Source organism: Xiphophorus hellerii, chromosome 9 (genome assembly GCF_003331165.1).
Source record: "Xiphophorus hellerii strain 12219 chromosome 9, Xiphophorus_hellerii-4.1, whole genome shotgun sequence".
Taxonomy (NCBI): Eukaryota; Metazoa; Chordata; class Actinopteri; order Cyprinodontiformes; family Poeciliidae; genus Xiphophorus; species Xiphophorus hellerii.
The window spans coordinates 4676326-4697385 of NC_045680.1; the positions used below are offsets into that span (position 1 = coordinate 4676326).

Below are 21060 nucleotides of genomic sequence, written 5' to 3' on the forward strand. Positions count from 1 at the left end.
AGTATTTTAATAGATTTATGAGCAATAAAAAGTTATCTAGAGTTGTTTATTTATTTGTGGTTTAAACATAATATACTGTGGTTTACTTATACTGCGTAATGAAATAAATGAGGTTAGTCTGACAGGCTCTGTAACACATTGTGTCAGAGGAAGTGCATCTGCCTTGCCAGGCAACACCGAACAAGACCGGAAGTTGAAAGATGGCTTTTCAAAATAAGATTTTCTCGTTGAATGTACCACGGTTTTGTACCTAAAATATGTGTTACTTTACATAAATAATAAGCGAATAATATCAAATAATGTCTTGGTAGTTAAAAAAAGAGAAAATATAAATTAATCTATATGAGTTTATGAATTTATTCTCATCCTAAAATGACATTGAGAACTTTAGTCACAGTAAAAAAAGAGTATAATACTTTACTTTGAAAAAAAATTAATTAATCAAATTGCGTATTTATATACATATATGTACCGATTAGACATATCATACATTTTGAAATCCCAAAACAACAAGAAGCAGTAGTAGAAGAAGAATATAATTTTACTCCTCTCTACATATACATTTCTATTTTCTCTTATGTGTTTTAAATAAACAACAAGCCAGCAATTAGAGTAGACTGGTTGGTTGCAACATTCTAAAAGATATGTGTAGATCCCTAATCTCTTATCTAATCTGTAATCTGTGTACAAATTCCTGACTGCTGAGAATGTATGAAACACTTTTTATCCATCTCTAATTCCTTAATAACATCTTTCCCAAAGTTTTATTCATGTATGTCTAACCTGGGTAAGATTCATTATGTAATATCCAAGCAATAATAATTTATAAATTTGTTACAATCCAGGGGAAAAATTCAAGTCTATTATTTTGAAGGGCTCAACCGGAAGTTACCGGTGCTACCGCTAACTTTGCGGTGGTATACTTTTCGCATTGCAGGGAGGAGTCAGACGTTAGTTTCTTCATTAAAGTGGCATATTTATTGATTTATCGCCGTCTTTACAGCATGTTTAGCTGCCTGAACCGATAATGTAGGTCGCGCATATCACTGACGTACAGCTATCGACGAGTTATCGTGTAATCTTTCGGCAAAAGACCGAAGGAAACAGGAAAGCGGAACAAGTAAGTTCGGGAAAGTGCCTTTCAACTGTGCGGTTTCGTCACCGTTTGATCAGACCGTCTCAGATAACTGATGTTGTTTCTGGTTGATTTTATTGATAATTGCAACTGTGGGTATATAAGGTTTCTTGTGTATTATTATTATAATTTTTTTCGTTGTTGTTTTTTTTGAGCAACAAGTCCGAGCGCGCTGTGAAGCGTCAAGAACAAACTTCACCAACAGTCGTCATGTGCCCCGCTGTTTTAATCTCCGGGGCTTTCATCCTGGAAAATGAGCTAAAAACGACACAAATCCGCATTGTTATGAGGGGGGTGGTGCTCATTCTTCAGACAGAGGGCTAAATAACAGCACTAATGTGAAGTTGCGATGCTAAAGGCGGGTTCCGTAGCTGTTGTGCATCATGAGCTTTCAGGGCTCTGAAGTAGGAAATGACTCACGCAGACTCCATGTTTCATCTTCAATGTGGACGTAACGCTGTTTCACCTTAATTATTGACGTTATTTTACTTGTTTTGAATGTTTTTAAAATTAGTGGCATTATTTTGTTGCAGATAAAGTTGGGTTTCATTTTAAACAATTAACATTTTGAGGGAAGGAGGGGGATTCCTTTATTTTGTGCCCCACCTGTATTCATTGGAGACGCAAAACTTGCCATAAATATAATGTATTATAATATATTTTGTGCACATTATAACAAATATTCATGATAATTCAGAATTTTAAACCCCTTTTGTGGTCATTTTAGTAGTTTATGCCTATTTTTGCTTCTTTAAAACACAAAAATTGATTTTTCTTTTCCTCCCTTCCCATATATGCAAAATTTTGATTTCTCAATGGGTATTATACAAACCTTGAAGTTGCAAAAAATAACAGCAACCCTGATTCTGATCCATTTTGGGGATTTTTTTTTCAGTGCAAAGTGATAAAAAAAATTTGCTCCACCAGGATCCATGGACGCGTTCCTTTACAGATTGTCATTTTTACAGCATGGAAATATTCCTGAAATCAAAAATAAACTCTGGTCATTGAGGCATGTCTCCTGGCATCTGATGAAAACTGATTTTAAACTATATGAACAGTAGTTCTGAGGTAATTTAGCAAAATCTGGGGAAAAAAAACTGTGACCCAAAATCATGCTTGATTAATAAATATATTTAGACAGGATAAAAATGTTCAAAAAAATCCTTTACTGAAAACTTGTCAGAATATTTCAGTTAATTATCAACTAAAAGATCAAATTTATGAGTGTGGAGTTTTAAAAACTGCGACAGAATATTACAGAGAATATTAAACTGTGAATTATTTTCTGTTTTTGATCTGCGATTTGTGCAGCATGTACCACAAATATGTTGAAAACATTAACAAGACTGACTAAAGACGAGAGTAAAAAAATAGTAAATATAAAAGTACAAACTTTTTAAAACATTTCAGATGAAATATGGAGTGGGTAATAATGCTTAACTGTTTAATAACTGAAATAATGTAGAATTTATTTGATGCTGACTACTGAAAATGAATATTATCTTACTATAAATAACCTTTCAGGAAGAAAAAATAGTCTGAAAATAATAACTGTGGATGTTTTTGTATTCTGATGTATATCTAGTCTGTTAATTCAGTCCCAAATCAACGAGAACAGCGGTTTGATCCGACTCAGATTTGAACAAGATGAGTTTACAAGCAGCTTTTTATTTGTTTGTGTGCCAAACAGAACGGGTTTGGACTGTGGACCTTAGAGAGCCTGCAGCTTTAGACAGTCAACTCAAAAACAGTCAACTTTAAAATGAAGCCAATATTCAGATTTGTGTGTGAAATTTGAACTTTAGGGGTTTTTTTCTGTTAATGAGCCAGTTTGTGGCATCTAAAACACCCAGTTCTGTTCAGCAGTGAGAATTCACTGAATGGCTATGATTGACGTTTGTCACAAAATAACAACTTTTTTTCTCTTAATAATTAAATGGATGAATGCACCAACAGTGTGTGCTTTCCTGTAATTTACCCCCATCAAAGAACCTGAAGTCTTTTTTCAGTTTTATAAGTTTTTGGGGGGTAAAATAATTGGCAGAAAACCTCAAAGAATGCCAAAAATTGGCCTAGCACCACATTTGTAACCCTATATTTTGCTACTGATTCTTATTTCTTCTGCATGCAGGTTAAGAAGCAGAAGCCAAAGCATTTGAAAACACTGAAGTTTTCACATTTTGTTTGCGCAACATTTTGACTGCGTCCTCCTTCACAGTAAATAATTCACCAGAGGGATCCGTCGTAGGCGACCATGTCCATGGCCCTGAAGCAAGTCTTCAACAAAGACAGAACGTTCCGGCCCAAGCGCAAGTTTGAGCCCGGCACGCAACGCTTTGAGCTGCACAAGAAGGCGCAGGCGTCTCTAAACGCGGGCCTGGACCTGAAGCAGGCCGTGCAGCTGCCGCACGGCGAGGACCTCAACGACTGGGTGGCCGTCCACGTGGTCGACTTCTTCAACCGCATCAACCTCATCTACGGCACAATCAGCGACTCCTGCACCGACCAGACCTGCCCCGTCATGTCCGGCGGGCCCAAGTACGAATACCGCTGGCAGGACGAGCACAAGTACAAGAGGCCGACCGCGCTGTCCGCGCCCAAGTACATGAGTCTGCTCATGGACTGGATCGAGGTACAGATCAACAACGAGAACATCTTCCCCACCAACATTGGTGAGTCTTTGTTTTTTGGGAGTTTCGCCAATTTATTTTATTTTATTCATAAATTTTTTTGTTCGTAGACCACCAAATTAGTGCTAAATAACCGGATAAGAAAAAAAGATTTTTTAAAAATTATTATTTCTGAATCTTTGTACAGTGAACTGGTTTAATTTAGGTATTCACATTATCCTCACAGTTAAGTTGCATAAATCTGGATGAATCAAAGATGTTTTGGTCTTCTGCAGTCAAATTTTCATCTTAACCGTTTCATAAAACTCATATTCAACAGAAAATGAGACATAGAGCTCATTCAACAGCGTAAATCAACCCACTGTGTCCTTATCCACTCATCAGCAGCGCCTGCTCTTCACTTGTGGCGTTTGAGTGTCTGTGGTTCCCATCAGTACGAACTCTCCGTTTATTGTCGCTAAACTTGAAGTTGTTGAAGAAGACCACTTCCTCCTCTGCAGCCCTACAGTCAACATTTGTCACCAGTTTCTTTTGATGCTTTTTCCACCATGAAACTTCTTGAAACGAAGCCAAACAAGTTGAAGTATGGAGGCAAACGGGTTTTTTAGGGTCAGTAGGAATGTTTTTACAGAGCGTGTCTTTGATTGCAGCATAGATAAGAGGTAAATTATTTTTGCCGCTGTCGCTTCTAATAGCAAAAATATAATTTAGAAAGCTTGAAACACTTAAACAAATAACGCGGTGGGAAAATTAAACACAATGTCAAAGACAGACAATAATCAAAAGGAACAATCGCTGATGCTTGAGCAGATGGTTGAGTCGAGATAATTTGCAGATTGTTTGTAGAGACAACATGAGAGTTATTAATAGACATTCAGCAAAGACAAAGAGCTGCAGTTGGTAAGTATGAGGTTATAGTTTAATGTTGTTTAAACAGAAAACACTGCATGTTGTTTACTGGTGCCTGGTTTCACTCTGCCTCAGTTACTGTGCAGAGAAATGGACCAATAATTACATTATAGCCATTAATTAAACTTCAAAAAAGAGAAATAAGCTTTAGCAATACCTGGATCACACAAATGCATTATTTATAAATTCAAAATTATTAAAACTTACCGATGTGGTGAATTTCGTACCTATTTAAAGCACAGTTACCAGAGAATATTCAAACGTTTTTTTTCTTCAAATTATAATCTCAGAGGAAAATTCAAATTCAGAACTTGTAAGATCAGAATCACAAAAATTAAGTTTTTGCATTTGATTGTGGAATTAAAGTCCAAACATTAAACACTTCAAGCTACTTTATAATGGCATGGTCTAAACTAAACATGAGAAATTCACAATATATTGTGTTATTATAGCATTATTAGCATCAATATTATCATAATTATTGTTAATGCTAGGATCCACTTTTTTCATCCCCGATACCAATACAGATGTCTGAGGTTTAGTATCGACCGATACGATCCGATACACAAAAACAGCTGAACAGATTAAAATGTTTCTTTATTTTTAAACAGACCTAAATCTGCACCTTTAGTGCACTTAAATACACCAAAAGCTTCACATCTTGGTCAAATGTGTAAAAATAACTTTAACTTGTTCAATTAGTGCAATTAGGAGCAAAACAGCAAATGTAAAATAAATTATAAAGAAATGGACAAAAACAAGAGGGTGACTAATTAGTTAAATATGTAAAAATAAACAACAACAAATCTTTAAATTGGTTCAGAAAGTGAAATTTAGGATTTCTAAATATGATGTAAAAAAATAATAAAGCATGACGTCACCCAGAGTACAAAACATAGAATTATAATGAATAGATTGGGCACATTATCACCGATACGCAGTCTAGAATTTTCTCAATATTGGGACCGATGCAGATATTAATATCAGATCAAACATTAAACAATTAAAACTACTTTATAATTAATACTGTTAGATTTATTATTAGTAATAATGTAATTTATGGCACATCATTGAATTAACTGTGTTAATAATAAATCTAAGAGTAAATGAAGGTATATCTCTACAGTAGTAATAGAGTTCATACTTTACGCCTTCAAACGTTTATCACTTATTATTTTACTGTCATTTTATTGATTTATAATTAGGCCTGTCGTGATAATAAATTTTTCTGGATGATGAATTGTCCCAGAAGTTATTGGGATAAAAGATAATATTGTTTTTAGAGACCATAACATAATAATAATACAAGATTACGTTTTCAAATATCAATAAACTTTAAATTCTAATGAACATTTGACGCTGGAAAATAAACAAAACGCTTCATAAAATTAATTATAGAGTCTGTGTAAACAAAATTGTCCCTCAAAAAAGGACTGAAGCACCAGACTGAAGACTTTTGTCATCCAGTTTTTGGTAGAAAGAGAAAAAAAGTTAAATCATGCAAATGGAAATTATTGAGCTTAATCCGATTAATTAATTAATTTGAATTTTTTTGCATATTGCAACAGGCCTATTTGTAATGTTGAATAAACACCAAAATACAGTCTAACCTGAAATAATCATCTTTAACCAGCCTCTGGTGCAAAAACACCTGTGAAAAAAAAAAATCAAATAGTTGTGCAATCCAAAATATGAAGCGTTTGTGTTTCAAGGCTGCATTTATTAGATTACCTTCTGCGTTTCACATCGCAGACGTTGAGGATTCGGTAAATCCGCGGCAGTGGCGTTCTCGTCTGGATTTTATTATCTCTGCATGTATGCATGGCCTCTGCTCCGGCTCAGCAGCTGACTTTACAACAGAAACATCCAGGCAGTGGATTAAAAAAATGGGTCACACCATGCCCTGCGCACTATGAATAGAAACCAGCGCCGATGTGAACTACTTCCTGCTAATTTTGTCAGAGCAAACTGCAGTCAGATGAACAGGAAATGTAATTTTTTTATTAGTTTGTTGTGAATGTGTTTTATGTTTGGTGCAGACAGTAATTGAGACTCTCCATCTGCTGCTCCCCCAGGTACTCCCTTCCCTAAGTGCTTCATGCAGGTGGCTAAGAAGATTTTGTCTCGTCTATTCCGGGTGTTTGTCCACGTCTACATCCACCACTTCGACCGGGTCTCCCAGATGGGGGCCGAGGCGCACGTCAACACCTGCTACAAGCATTTCTATTACTTCGTCACTGAGTTCAACCTGACGGACCACAAAGAACTGGAACCCCTGGTGAGTCAAACACGCCTGGACCTGAGCAAAATAAACACCAGAGAGGCTTTAAATGGGGGCAAATCAGAAAGCAAACAACCTAATAAATAATAATTACAGATCCTTGTTTTAATTTGCTCAATTGATTAAATTATATTAAAATTTATAAATGAAGACAAGATTATTTTCTAAATAAGAACTTTCATTTTAACATTAACTTAAAAATCTGTATGTTTTAGATAAAAAAGTAAAAGTCTTATGTGGAAGGAATTAAACAAAAACAAATAATTAAAATCAACGCTTTAGCGCCCCTAGCGGCGAAACGATGTAAAAGCACCGCCATTTCACAACATACCTGAACATTTGATTCTTTTAGTACATCTAGGTAAATATATTATATTAATGATATATATATATATATATATATATATATATATATATATATATATATATTAATAATAATAATATAGTAATACAATGTAATAATACAATATTATAAAATAATACAATATTATTATTATTATTATTATTATCTCAGTATTTAATTTCCCTTTGAATTAACAAAGTACTTTTTAATTTAATTTGAATGATCTATTATTATTATTACCTAAATATTTGGATATTTATTAATTCAGTTAACACATTTATATACAGGTGTGTCAATAAATTAAAATATAATAGAAATGTTTATTTTAAATGAAAAGTTTCAACCAGGTTCTGCTCAAATAATCGATTGTAGGCATAATTGGCTTAACCAAGTTCATTAACTTTGTTTATGATATGCTGATTTATTGAGATGTACCTGTTGTGTCGTAGTGAGTGATAATAAAAATAAACTCCCTGCTGTTCGGCATGAATGAGAAAATCTGAATCATGCAAAATGCTCTGTGCAGTCAAAAGCAAAAACATGGAAACTTCCACCCATGAATGTAAACACAGCAGCTCTGCAGACTGGCTCGTTTTCAGATATGTTGTGAGAACAAATGTTGGGACATTTTATTTGGGTTCAAACTAAAGTTTTCTCTAAAACAGTGCAGTTTTCTTGCAGTCTTACTGGGCATGCTCAGTCTGAAAGTCCTTCCCCCCTCTGAGGGAGTTGTTTATGGATTTAAAACGACATGTTTTGACATTTTTCAGATCTGAATAGTAGATCTCTCTGATAAGATGCTTGAACTGTAAACTCAGAGCTTTAACCTTTAACCTGTTTTCTGTTTTTGATCCATCGACGTCTTGTCATGTGATCAAGCTCTGGAAAAACTCTGCTGCTTCAAAATCAGGACTTTATTTCACCACCCTGGAAGATTAACAATGAAAAATGATAAGGAAATAATGGCAATTTATTTTATTAATTATATATTATCTATTTAAATCACACATGTATGTTTCTTGCATACATGAAAAATGTTAGTTTTAGCATCACAGAGTCACCTTGCTGACCTAATTCAAACAATCTATAGGTGGGAAAAAGCTCCTTAAAAGTAATAATTACATAAATTCTTTGCAATATTTTCACAATTTCTTATCAATATTTGCATGCAACATTAACTGGGTTTAGCTGTTCAACTTGCAGTATAAAAAAATTTTTGTTTTTTGACTAGAAATGAAAGAACGACATGTTTAGAGCAGTAATTAAGCCAAAACTGTACAAAAAATGTTCTACCCAGAACTCCTGAAGTTTTTAGATTCACCAGCTTCAAAATAAATAAATCTCATCTGTAAAAATAAATAAATCTCAGGTTAAACTCCTATTGCTCTCCATTTATTAATCAACAGATCAGATGCTTCGTTTAGCGTACACTTGATCATTTGCAGCAAAGCAATGCTATAATATTAGCCAATAAAATGTTTATTTTCTCATTTAAAAAGGACTTAAATCATTTGTGTATTTGTAATTTTATGTATTTCTACTATTGCATGAAATAGGTTTCAGTAGTCGGATGAAAAGTCTGCAGAATGGGGCAATTTAAAAAAAATTTAATTAAAAAATAATCATTAGTTGTACTCAGAAAAAATGTAGCAATACTCTTGGACTCACACATTTAAATTAATTTATGCCTTGAAAATTAAAGGGTTTTTTTTATTCTAGTAGAGCTTTTTTTTTTAGGAATTAACTTGTTTATTTTTACTGGTTCAGCTCAATAAATCAGAAAATCATTGAAAAGTTAATTTATTTCAGTCAGCCATTAATACTGATTATATTTAGAGTTTTTTCATCGTTTTCTAATAATCGACTTGCTGTTATTGTCCACAGAAAGAGATGACTGCTCGAATGTGCCACTGAGGGACCTGAGGACACGTCCGTCTGTCCGTCCATCTCCACGACTGAATCAGAGAGAGATATGGGAGCAAAGAAATCCAGAGTCTATTTTTATATTTAAGTACTGTAATCTATTTTATCCACATTCTTTAGGTTTTCAACGAGAACATTCTTGTGTGAGGCAAACTATTCCTTTAAAAAATAAAAAACAAAAGAGAAAAAACTCTTGTAGACATGTTATCAGAGCTCAGTATTAAGTGGTGTATGTTTGTGTTCATGTTTTTCTATTTTATTTCAATCATTCCACCATGCTATCTCCTTCCTCTCGGTTTAAAAATGATCTGAAATTAGATTTTTATTTCTGACTGTAAGTCTTAAAAATCACTATGTTGTTACATTAAAGTGATTTCTAATCTCTTTTAAGTGGAATTGGTTTGTTTGTGTTTACATCAACACTGACTGGGTTCCAGCAAAGTTATTATAGTTAAACTAAAACTGACTGAAGAACAAAAACTGAAACTGGGAAAAAGTTTTCTTTAACTGAAATAAATAAAAACAGTAATTAATGGGGAAAACAATTATAAACCTTACTGAAATATAGATATAATATTTTTCATTTTTGTGTTAATCTATTTTTTTAGCATTTTAGACTGACATGAAATAGATTTTTTTATTTTCTTTTTCTCACACAAGCAGTTTACGTCAGCTGTCGGCAAATTACGGCACTTTATGTTCCTCATGGCGGTACTTGAAACAGTCCACAAAATGCTGCAGACAGCAGTCCGCAAACAGCAAAAGCTGGGACAAAGTGCCAGAGTCAGAGGATTGTTCAAGAATAATTTAACTAAAACTTGGTTATATAGGTATAGATAATCACAATACTTTGACTTTTTGAATTCTGCATCTAAAAAAGTACAAACAACTCAAACTAGTACTATAACTAATAAAAACTACATATTTAGTTAAAGCTGCAGTAACTTTTATAAAGAATGTTTTTTATGTATTTTTTTTAAAACTGTCTCATGACAGTATAATGTGAGATAAAATGTGAAAACATCGATCTCCTCCACTTCTGTCATCCATTGCCATTTAAAGAAATGCAACGCTCCAGAGCTGAAACAACCAATCAGAGCCAGGAGGAGGGACTTAGCGTTGTCAATCACCTCATGTACTCGCTGCTAATGTGCTAATGACAGAGAAACAATTTGTCGTTGCAGAATAACAATTTATTTGTGTGGCCATGCTAACTAGCCTTAGCATTAATAACATTTAAGCTATGTCTCAGAGAGCAAGGGGGGAAGAGGATGAGATTTTGATTGACAGCGCTAAGACCCGCCTCTTGGCTCTGATTGATTATTTGTAGTTGTAGCTGGGAGAAGGCAGAGGAGCTCTATGTTTCACATTTAAATTTTTGGTTGATTATCTGTCTCCTACCATACTGTCATGATATTGTGACAGTTAAAAATATATAAATATAAAATATTTTTTTTAATAAAGGTTTCAAGTTACAGTTCAATACTAATAAAAATAGCTGGCTAGAATTAGACAAACAAAAAGTCAATATACAACTAAACTATAATGGGGGTAAAAAACAAGACTATTATAGCCCTGCTACTAAACCTGTCAATAACAAATTTTGCTGGAAGATAAATTGTTCCAGAATTTATTGCGATAAATGATAATATTGTTGCTTTCATACTATTTCCAAGCTACATAATGCTAACAGCATAATAATGCAGGAACACATTCTCAAAGATAAATGAATGTTAAATTGAAATGAACATTTAACACTGGAACTGGGAGACATTTTAAATATCCAAAATAAAAAACCCCGACAGAAACAACAAATAAAATGAGTTATAAAATCTTTGTAAACAAAATTGTCCTTCAGAAAAAGGGCTAGCTGAGACTAAAACTCAAGACTGAAGACTTCTGTCATCCAGTTTTCTGTAGAAAAAAAGCTAAATCATACAAATTGAAAGGTTTGAGTTTGTTTTAATTTATTTTTGCGATTAATTGATTTATTGATTATTATGTCAGGGCTACCTGCTACATAGTAGCATGTTAACTCATTTTCATTTTAATGTTAAACCATTTAAGTCACAACTTTCAAACTCGAGGCCCGGGGGCTAAATCTGGCTTTTTTTTGTGGCCCTCTACACTCTAAATTACATCAATAAGTCCCTCCAGTTTTTCCACAAATCTGTAAAGTTTTTTTTTTAAAATCAACAATTTTTTCAGATTTTACAGCAAAATGTTCTCAAAATTGGTCAAAACATTGAGTTTACATGACTGCTATCTCAGCCTTATTTGATGTCAAGTTATAGTCTTATAAGTAATAAAAAGTCACATTTAACATCCTACATTAGCGCAAATATTTTAAAATTTTCTTACAAATATTTCTAATTGAGTGCCACAAAATCTATGATTTTGATTGCAAAACGCAAAAGCAATCACAAAATCCTGGAGGGACTTATCATGATCAGTCCCTCCAGGATATTATTTAATTGTAAAAAAAAACACAACACTTATTGAATGCGGAATAAACAGCTGTTTAACAGTTTAATGGGTTTTATCTATATATTCTGGCACAATCGGCCTTTTAAGAACATTACGAATTTTGATTTGGCCCCAAATGAAAATGAGTTTGACCCCCCTGATTTAAGTGGATACGTTGGAACCAGTAAAGGTCTGACGGCGGCCCAGACGCAACCAAAGCCGGGTTCTGTTTCACTCCGGTTCTCAGATGTCCAATCCGCCGGTGTCGGTTGCTGATACGCTTAGGAGATGAAGGTCACACGAGACCTGAGCCTCACGCGACGTGACAAGCGCCACATGTCCTAAAAATAAAAAATCAAATCCACGTCCTCAACCCGCCACTAGGGGGCTCCAGACACCAACACCTGCCTGCATCCGGGGAAACCCAGCCACCCCTCTGCTGCTGCAGCGCTTACAAAATCCGCCCATTGCGCCTGTTATAGGCATGAAGCGCAGACCTGATCTGGATTAAGCTGCTTATGTAAGAAACAGGGCAGACTGTACTGTGATGGAAACAGAGGACAGTTTGTTGTGAATGAACTCTTCCTGAGGTGACCGGGTCAACCGCAATGAGAGCAACAAAAACATCTAGTTGGATGGATGTGGAGGCACTTTTCAGTTTTAATTAAGCAAGTTGCATAAATAAGAGGCAGTAAGTTTGAAAACAAGTCATTAGGGACGCAGCTAGTAATTATTTTTGTAGCTGATTGTTCTGACCATTGATTAGATTTTTTTTTTAGAATGGCACATTCTACAGATTTTTCATTACAATTTTAATTAAAAAGATGCAAATAAACAATTCAGTTGCTTTTATAAATAAGAAAATAAACATTTTATAGCCTAAAATGCAAAATCATAGCATTCTTTTAGTATATGCTTGATCATTTGTAGATAAATTGATTCATTTTTGCACTAACCAGTTGCTAATTGGATAACAAAATAGGACAATTGGAACCAAAAATGCCACTTGAGGAGATTTAGGTAGAACATACTTACAAATAAAGGATTTTTTTTATTATCTTAAATACACGATATATTATTTTTTGTACAGTTTTGGCTTAATTACTGCTCTGAATAAGCTGTTTTCTCAGAAATTTTACTGTTTTTGAGTTTGTATATTCCAGTTAATTAATCAATTGCTAAATTAGTTGACGAAAAATTTGATACATTTTTTCAGCCCCACGAAACATGCAGCATAAAATAGCATTACATTTTGCAGAAAATAAAACTTGTTTCTGCTGAAGAAGGACGAGAAAGTGTAACGCCTCAGTGAAACAAAATTTAAGATAGACCTGAGAATATTCTACAATAAATATGTTCTAAACACACAAAGTCAAACATTATTTAAGGGTCTATCTTTATGTTTATTTTGAGATTTTTTTATATTTTTGGGTAAATTTGTTTAGTCTTCTCAGCACTGGCCTCCTTCAGTCTAATTAAGCAATTTAATTTTAGATTTTGCTTATTTCATGTTGTATTAAACCTTTTCTCTTTTTATATTGAATGTAATTTAGAGTAATTTTCTAAAATAAAAAGTTAATAGACAGAAAAGTATTCATTTGGTGGACATGTTTTAGCCTCTGAAGACTTTAAATATGATAATAGGGGCTCAGCTTGATACAATTCCATTTGCTAGAAAATAAAATATATTATCCTTAGAGTGTTGTTTATATGGATGCTAATAATATTAAAAGCTGTAAGCTAATGAAGCCAACAAATTTCATCCAAGTTGCATCAGAAACCGATTTAGCAAAGCAACGTCAGTTGTATGTAATATGTTTCTTAAAATGTTATGTATGTCTGAGTTGTTTGTAATAACAACCTGAAACAGACCGAAAGTAAAATTAAAATCTGGAGCTGGTTTAACTGGTGAACACGGCGTTACGGTTAAAGAACTGTTAAACTTTGTATGCTGTTTACTTAGCACTGTGAGAAAGAAAACAACAAACAGACACGGTATTAATATATGGTGTTTGTGGAAAACTCCCTGCTGGAGCCAGCGTCGTGACGTCAGAGACATTATTGGGGATGTACCACGCGCATGCGCGTATGCATGACTCTTGATGTGCTTCGCTAGTAGACACATGCAGTTCTGTTCCAGCACCTCACTAAAATGTTAAATCCTTTGTGTGTACGTGTGCGTTGATGACAATGTAAGTACATAATTCATTTCATCCGCTTGTGTTTCTTACACGCTGTTTAGTTCGGCAACCGTGTAACCTTGGTTACCGCGAGCTCCAACGTATTTTGATGAGGAAATGCCTATGTCTTAAATGCCTGGCTAAACGCTCATTTCTTGGTTTAACGTTACAAGAATAGTTCAGTTTGAGAGTTGTCTGGCAGTACTCCGAATTGTAGTGTTATTTCTACTATTCTGAAGATGTTCAGGATGGTAAACTAGCTTCCAAATGTAGCATCGAGCGCTTATGAAGCCGGTATGTTCGAGTGGATAATCATTTTCTCGATCTTGCGGCGGGAAGAACCGCTTCTACCATTTGTGGTCTTTATGCGCCACCCTGTGGTCATTAAGTGTACTGCATCTATATGCTCTGTATTAACACTTTGAGTGCCTAGTTCTCACCTATATTATCCTGTTATTACTTGTTACTTGCAGTAATTCTCTTCCTTGTTACATTAATGTTACTGAAGTGTTACTGAATTGCAATTACAATTATATATATTGTTAATGTAACTGGATGTGTATATTTGATTCTACCTGAAATCGAATATTTTGCATACGTTAGAATTTGTATATGTATACGTGGAATTTAGATGTACAATATTCTAATTACTCTTTCTGTATATGTTTATCTTGCAGAGACCACACACACACACACACACACATACACATATGTTTATCAATAAATCCCATAACATCATCTAAAGTCGCAGCTGTTCTCTGACCGGAGCACATAGTCAGTGAGGGGGCGACTAGCCATCAATGTACACGTCCGTCACAGTGTTTATGGCACTTTTATGCTTAAGGATGTATGTTAAGTTTTCACGATGTTTTGTAGTTCTGTGGCTGAATAAAGAAACCCAACATTAGTATGAGGTGTGGATTATTAAAACTATTGCAGCTACACTTGTCTATGATTTCACTTTTGGGTGATGTAACCCTGAGACGTGGTCGCACTATATCAGCATCAATCTCACCTTCCAAGAAATCCTAACAATGCACAACCTTGGGGGGGTTGTTTGCTCAAAAATGCTGATTTAAAGTTAGTAAAATACCAAAAAATTAACTTGCACCAGATTTTGCTTTTGTGCCATCTGTCAGAACAAAACTACAGGCAATAATATTAGCTTAAGGACAGCCAGCAGAGCTTAATTTGACATTGCTAACTACATTTAGGCTGCATGTGTGGACTAATCCCTGCAAATGATTTCATTATTAGTTAACCTCACTGCAAAAACAATAAACCTTACTAAATAATTTAGTCTAGTTTCAAGTTCAAACTTGAAATAAGACAAAACTAACATACAAGTAACTTTTAAGCAAGACATAAGAACTAATTTTAAGTAAATAATTTCTTAATATTGATTAAAAGGGGTTTTACTTCCACTGGCAGATTATTTCACTTATAAAAAGACATTTAATCTGCTAGTGAAACTAGTACTTCTTCGTCAGTATTCTGGATTATTTACTTCTATTTATTATTTTAAGTGTACTAAGATATTTTGGACTAGAAATTAGACCAAAAATACTTTAGAAGTTTAGAAAAAAACGCTGAGGCATACAGTTGAACGGTAGACGTGTTTTATGATTTCAGGTACAAAGAAAGGAAAAGAGCCAGAGTTAATGATGTTTCCAGAGAGGAATAAAGCTGCCCCATGCCAATGCTTCGAGGAATCCTAACACTAAAATAGCTGTGAGGCTGCTTGGCTGGGATGAACCCATTGACACGAACGTGACCCGCCTGCAGTCACGTTTCAACTGGAGAAAACCCGAAACATTGTCACTGGTTATTATATCTGGTACTTAATGAAAATATTTATTATTAAAATATACATTTTATCCTTCATTTGAGCAGACCCCGTCATGCTGGGATATCAGTCTCTTAACTAGAGTACTCATAAGTTCTACTCAATTAAGATTAGCATTACTTCAAAATATTTTTACCCAAGTAAAAGTAAAAAGTAGCTGTCCGAAAAAATTACTCAAGAGTAAAAACATATTTGGTAAAAAGTCTACTCAAGTTCTGATCAAATGCATTTCAAATGTTTGAGGTCAGCCCATCTGAAAGCAGATGTAATGTTCCCACAAGGAAATCCCCCGTTCAGATATAACAACACACTCATGTACTGGAATATGCACACTATAAAACTGTACTTGTAAAGTTAACATTTAACAAGTTGGAGAAACAAATCTACTAATCTATTTTAACATCTTTTATGATGAAAAATCTTGTAACTTCATCTGGGTTGGACCAACATAAAAGAGCTAAGAGTATTTGTCTTGTTCAGTAAATACATTTCATTGAATATGATAAAAACTATAATGGTTCCATCAACAGATAATTGAAAATTACTCTTAAATGCTCAAATCAAGAACCAAAAGTAGTTAACTCAATGCTATTTATTAGTGAGACGCAATAAAGTCAACTATATTTGACCGGTCTTCTTAGAATTGATCAACTTTCTTTAAATGTGTTATTTTCTCATAATTGACTCGGCTTTTGGTGAAAAAGTTTCAGAAAGAAATGTCGGAGAGATTCCATATAAGCTTTAGTCTTTTATTTAAACTATTTTAGATGTAAGTTTGGGATTATTGTGCAGTTGGAGCATCAAACTCTGCTAAAGTTTCAATCATCTGACTTTAAAGCGTCACAACAAATTAAAGGAGCGTCAAACTCATTTTTACTATGAAATTCAGGGTATGTAAACTTCTGACTGGTATTACACCCATATTTTTTTTAATCTTCATTAGCGATAGCTCTACAGCCAATAGGAATAACTCAATATATCTGTAAAATGCGAACATATTTCTATTTAAGCTGCAGCTTTAGTGTTATTTCTACAAGGATGTTCACATTGGATTCACATTCCATGTTTCTCCTCCTTCAGTCAATCTTGGGGAGGATGGAAAAAGTAGGTTTTGACATACAAATATATATTTTAAAGAAGCCACATGATGTAACGTTGTGCTCCAGTAACATCACCCACTGAAATGACCTCATAGCCTGCTGTAGCCCGATCCTTTTACAGGATTGCCTCTCCTCTCCCTCCCTTGTTCCCTGGCAGCGTGTGCTTTGCTTGTTACGTGTGAGATGAACCAAACCCAGCCTTGCCTTTTGCTCGTCCCTGCCCCCACCCTTCTGTGTTTTTCCCCTGCTGGAATGTACCAGACAGCCTCGGAGAGAAAGCTCTGCAGCAGCTCCAAGACGCGAAAGGGAAACAAGGGAGGAATTCATGACGGCCTGCGGCCAATGAAAACTAACTGACGCTCGTCCAGTTTTGATTTTACACGCCACTGGCCCCGGGTGTTGTTTTGCTGGTACAGTGTGGCCAGTTTTACAGTCAGAAGAGGGTTTGGGACATTTTGTGACTCAGCACACACCCAAACGACTCTGTGGGGTGTGAGTCATGCATCTGGTGGCGAAGCTTCTGCAAAACCTAGGAATCAGGGACGTGATTAAAAGGAGGCTATTCCTCTTTTGAGAGGATACAAAAACAAAGACAAGCTGCTGCACTGAAAAAACACAAAATCTCACAAAGTAGTCGAGTCTCTAGTGCAAATGAGTTTACTTGAAATAAGACGAAGCTAACTTACAAGTAACCTTTCAGCAAGATAAAGTAAATAATTGCTCAATACTGATGAAAAGTTCTGGTTTCTATGGCAGATTATTTCACTTGTAACATGGGAAAATGTCTTGTTACAAGAAAAAAAACTGCCACTGGAACTAGTACTTTTCCATCAATATTAAGCAGTTGTAGGTTAAAATAAGTTACTTTATCCTCCTGACAAGCTACTTGTAAGTTAGTTTTGCCTTATTTCATGTGCAATACGATATTTGGACAAAAAAAATACTTGATGAGATTTTATGTTTTTGCATTGTGGTTCAGAGAACCGTATTAAATTCATCATGAATTGCATGTGAATTTGAGGGATTTAAGAATACATTTGACCCATTTTGTTTTCCCAGTTTGAACGATCATATGATGTTTATAAACCTTAGGAAGAAGAATAAAATGCTGAAGTTTAAATTTAATACGATTCTCTGAACCACACTGCAAAAACATAAAATCTTACTAAATATTTTTGGTTTAGTTTCTAGTGCAAATATCTTAATACACCTGAAATAAGACAAAACTCAATTATAAGTAACTTTTCAGCAAAGTACAGGAGCTCGTTTTAAGTCAATAAGTCCTAAAAAGTACTAGGTACAAGTGAAATAATCTGCCAGTGGAACAATGAATTTTTCTCATATTACAATCTATAATGTAAGAACTATGGTTTGAATGCATTTATCAAAATTATTTCACTTGTAACATGGGAAAATGTCTTGTTACAAGAAAACAAGACATTTGTCTTGTTTTAATGGATGACATTAAATGTCATCCATTTAAGGTCATTTAATGGATGACCTTATATAGGTATTTGAATATCTGACCGTCGATTTGCCCACAATAGTGCTGCAATGAATATTAACATTGTTTAAATCTAAATAAGCCTAAATACATTAAAAATAATGTTCTGTGTGCTTTCAGATGAACAAACAGCTCAGCTTTATTACTCCAGAAAAAGAAGAAGAAATCCATCTGAAGGCTGATTCCTCAAACTGTAATGAAAAAAACAACAACAAAAAAAACAGTCATACCCGAATGGTTGTTATAAGTGGTTATGTAACAAGATCGCAGTGTGACTTCAACACAAAGCGTTTCCTGAATCTAAATGGGAACAATGCTGCTGCAGAAATCTGCTCCAACTCAGAGTCAAAGCGGATTCCTGGAATGTTCCAGATCCAGAAGGCTGCAGTAATGCTCCTTTAAAGCCAAAAGCTCATCTACTACAACCACAGGCTATGTTTATGAGTCTTCTCCTCTGGAAGCCGCTTCCTTTTTGGTATCATGTTGCTAAACAGGAGGAGCAGGCACACTGGACACTCTGGGTCGCTATGACCATCCAACTTGAGAACAGTATGCAGATTATTGTAACAGAGTAAGGCTTCTGGCTGCATGGAGATCACTAATCTCCTTGGCCTTTCAGTGTGTTTTGTATGTGCCTGATTTGAATCCTATGAATGCATTTGCACATACGAGAGTTGTGAACGCTTCACTCATGCCCGCATGAGTCTTGTACTGGAGGAATATTTTTGCAACAAACAGGTTCTATGAATCCTGCAGCCATGTCAGTCATCATCTAACGATCTGAAATCCAAACAATTTGGCTTTCATTGTTATAATGTCTTGATTTCTGCACACTTTGGATGCCAGAGTCTGAAAAATAAGCTCTGTAGATGTTTTGAACCTGAGAAATGTTTATCAATCTATCAACATAGATCGTGTTTTTTAAACGTTATGGTTTCAAAACCGCTAAAATGTGTTGTGATTTGATTACAGTTTAAAGTTTACCATCTAAAGCAACATAACAATGACTCCCACACCCACTGTTAACTTCATTTTTCCTCATTTGCAATAAAGTCAAATTTGGCTCTTACCAGGATGTCTGTAAAGCAGCAGGCTGTAGGCTAGCTAGTCCATCTAAAGTAAAGAGAATAACAGCAAACATGTATGACATTCTGTGCAATAAGCACTTATAAACTATCAGATAATGTAATGCCTTTTTAAATCTGTATTTTTGCTCAGGTTTGCATTAAAACAACAGAGCGGCATTCAACTTCTACTCACGACAAATATGGAGTAAACTTCCAGAAAACTATAAAACAGCTGAAACACTGAGTTCCATTAAATCGAGACTAAAAACCCACATGTTTAGAGTTGCTTTTCAACAATAGTAAATGGAACATTGACCAACATATTTGATGTGTATTGATAATTTTGATGGTGGCGCTCATAAAAAAATAATGTTTTTTACTGGTTTTCTAAATTGTTGACCGTGTGGTGGTTTTTTAGGACTTTGTATTTTTGTGTTTTTATGATGTAAAGCACTTTGAACTGCTTTGTTGCTGAATTTTGCTATACAAATAAACTTGATTGATTGATTGAAATATGTTACAGAGAGCATTATTGCAACTTTAACTTTAAAATTGTTTATTTAAAACAGATATGTTGCATACTAATTAAAAATATTATTTGTAAACACATCAGACTGTAGTCCAAAGCTAATTTTCATCTTCTCATCCCTCAGTTTAGCACATATCAAATAACAAATTTTATAGATAATCTATTTTAACTCTTTTCTTTTCTACAATTTCTGGTGTTTGAAATGAAACCCGTTTTTTACTTACAGCAGCATCGCATAAATATATATTTCATACTTATTACAGCTGAAAAGATTTTCTGTCTTCCTTTTTTTGAACAAAATATTACTTTTAAAATGTATTTTGCAGTTTAAAAGCAACAAAAACAGCAATGCACATGCACCACATCTCTCTAATGTGTCCAAGCTTGGTTCTCTGAAAAGAAGACCCCCGCCTTTCACGTCAGACGCAGAGTTGTAGCCATCTGAAGGTATTCATGTGTCAGCCCATTCCTCCCCGGCTTGACCTGCAATAACTCAGACTACGTCCCCACCCACTTCCAAGTGGGATCTTGTTTGTCTAAAAGTTTCGACTACACGATGTGCTCTTGGCTACGGAGAGTGAGCTGAAAGCTTGCATAATGTTTTCTACCTTCAGGTTTATGTTTGAGGGGCAGAAGGTGAAAGGAGGAGGAGGAGAGGAGAGCCTTCAGTCACAAGACTATTGATAGCTACCAGCAAACTGTACAAGGTTTGACTAAGAAGCCACTGATGTTAGACAGAACTGGACTGTGCTGCAACAATAAGAACCACATGGAGTCAGATACAGCCTATGGACAAAGAATGTGATCTGATGAGACAGTCAGACTTGTTAAACAAAAATGCAACATGTTCTCAAAAATGTTTAGACCATATAAACAATGAATATCGTTTCCAGAAGACCATTTACTTGCAGTAAATCCAAAAACAAATGTGATATTATAGAAATACTGCATTAGCATGCCAAAAATACTGCTGTGGCATCGCACAGTTAGCAGATGGCCCAGTTAGCAGAATCATCTCTGCAAATTCAGACTTCTTGGATTTCTTTCAGTGTCACAGCCATGACACTTTGTCACCACCATCGTCAGAACAAGAGCTTCATCGGACTACAAAACATGCACGTTTGCGTCACTGTACATCACAGAG

The 21060-nt window shown here is 34.8% G+C and overlaps 1 protein-coding gene across 2 annotated transcripts; it reads left to right on the forward strand.

Annotated features, from left to right (window-relative positions):
* Positions 1 to 895: 895 nt before the first annotated feature.
* mob3a (MOB kinase activator 3A) lies at positions 896 to 9614 on the forward strand. Of its 2 annotated transcripts, none has more exons than XM_032573187.1 (4): positions 896 to 1120; positions 3270 to 3810; positions 6753 to 6955; positions 9186 to 9614. In XM_032573187.1, exons 2-4 carry the CDS (start codon positions 3393 to 3395, stop codon positions 9213 to 9215), a joined length of 651 nt encoding a protein of 216 aa, XP_032429078.1. In that variant the 5' UTR covers positions 896 to 1120; positions 3270 to 3392; the 3' UTR covers positions 9216 to 9614. The 2 variants fall into 2 exon arrangements, with proteins under 2 accessions (XP_032429078.1, XP_032429076.1); XM_032573185.1 differs by having other exon boundaries at positions 3357 to 3810.
* Positions 9615 to 21060: the final 11446 nt, after the last annotated feature.

Excerpts from the sequence above, each read along its gene's own strand:
- mob3a (XM_032573187.1), top strand. The coding sequence starts at position 3,393 with ATGTCCATGGCCCTGAAGCAAGTCTTCAACAAAGACAGAACGTTCCGG. Across the intron at positions 3,811-6,752 it reads CATCTTCCCCACCAACATTG|GTACTCCCTTCCCTAAGTGC; the intron begins GTGAGTCTTTGT and ends CTGCTCCCCCAG. Across the intron at positions 6,956-9,185 it reads ACAAAGAACTGGAACCCCTG|AAAGAGATGACTGCTCGAAT; the intron begins GTGAGTCAAACA and ends TATTGTCCACAG.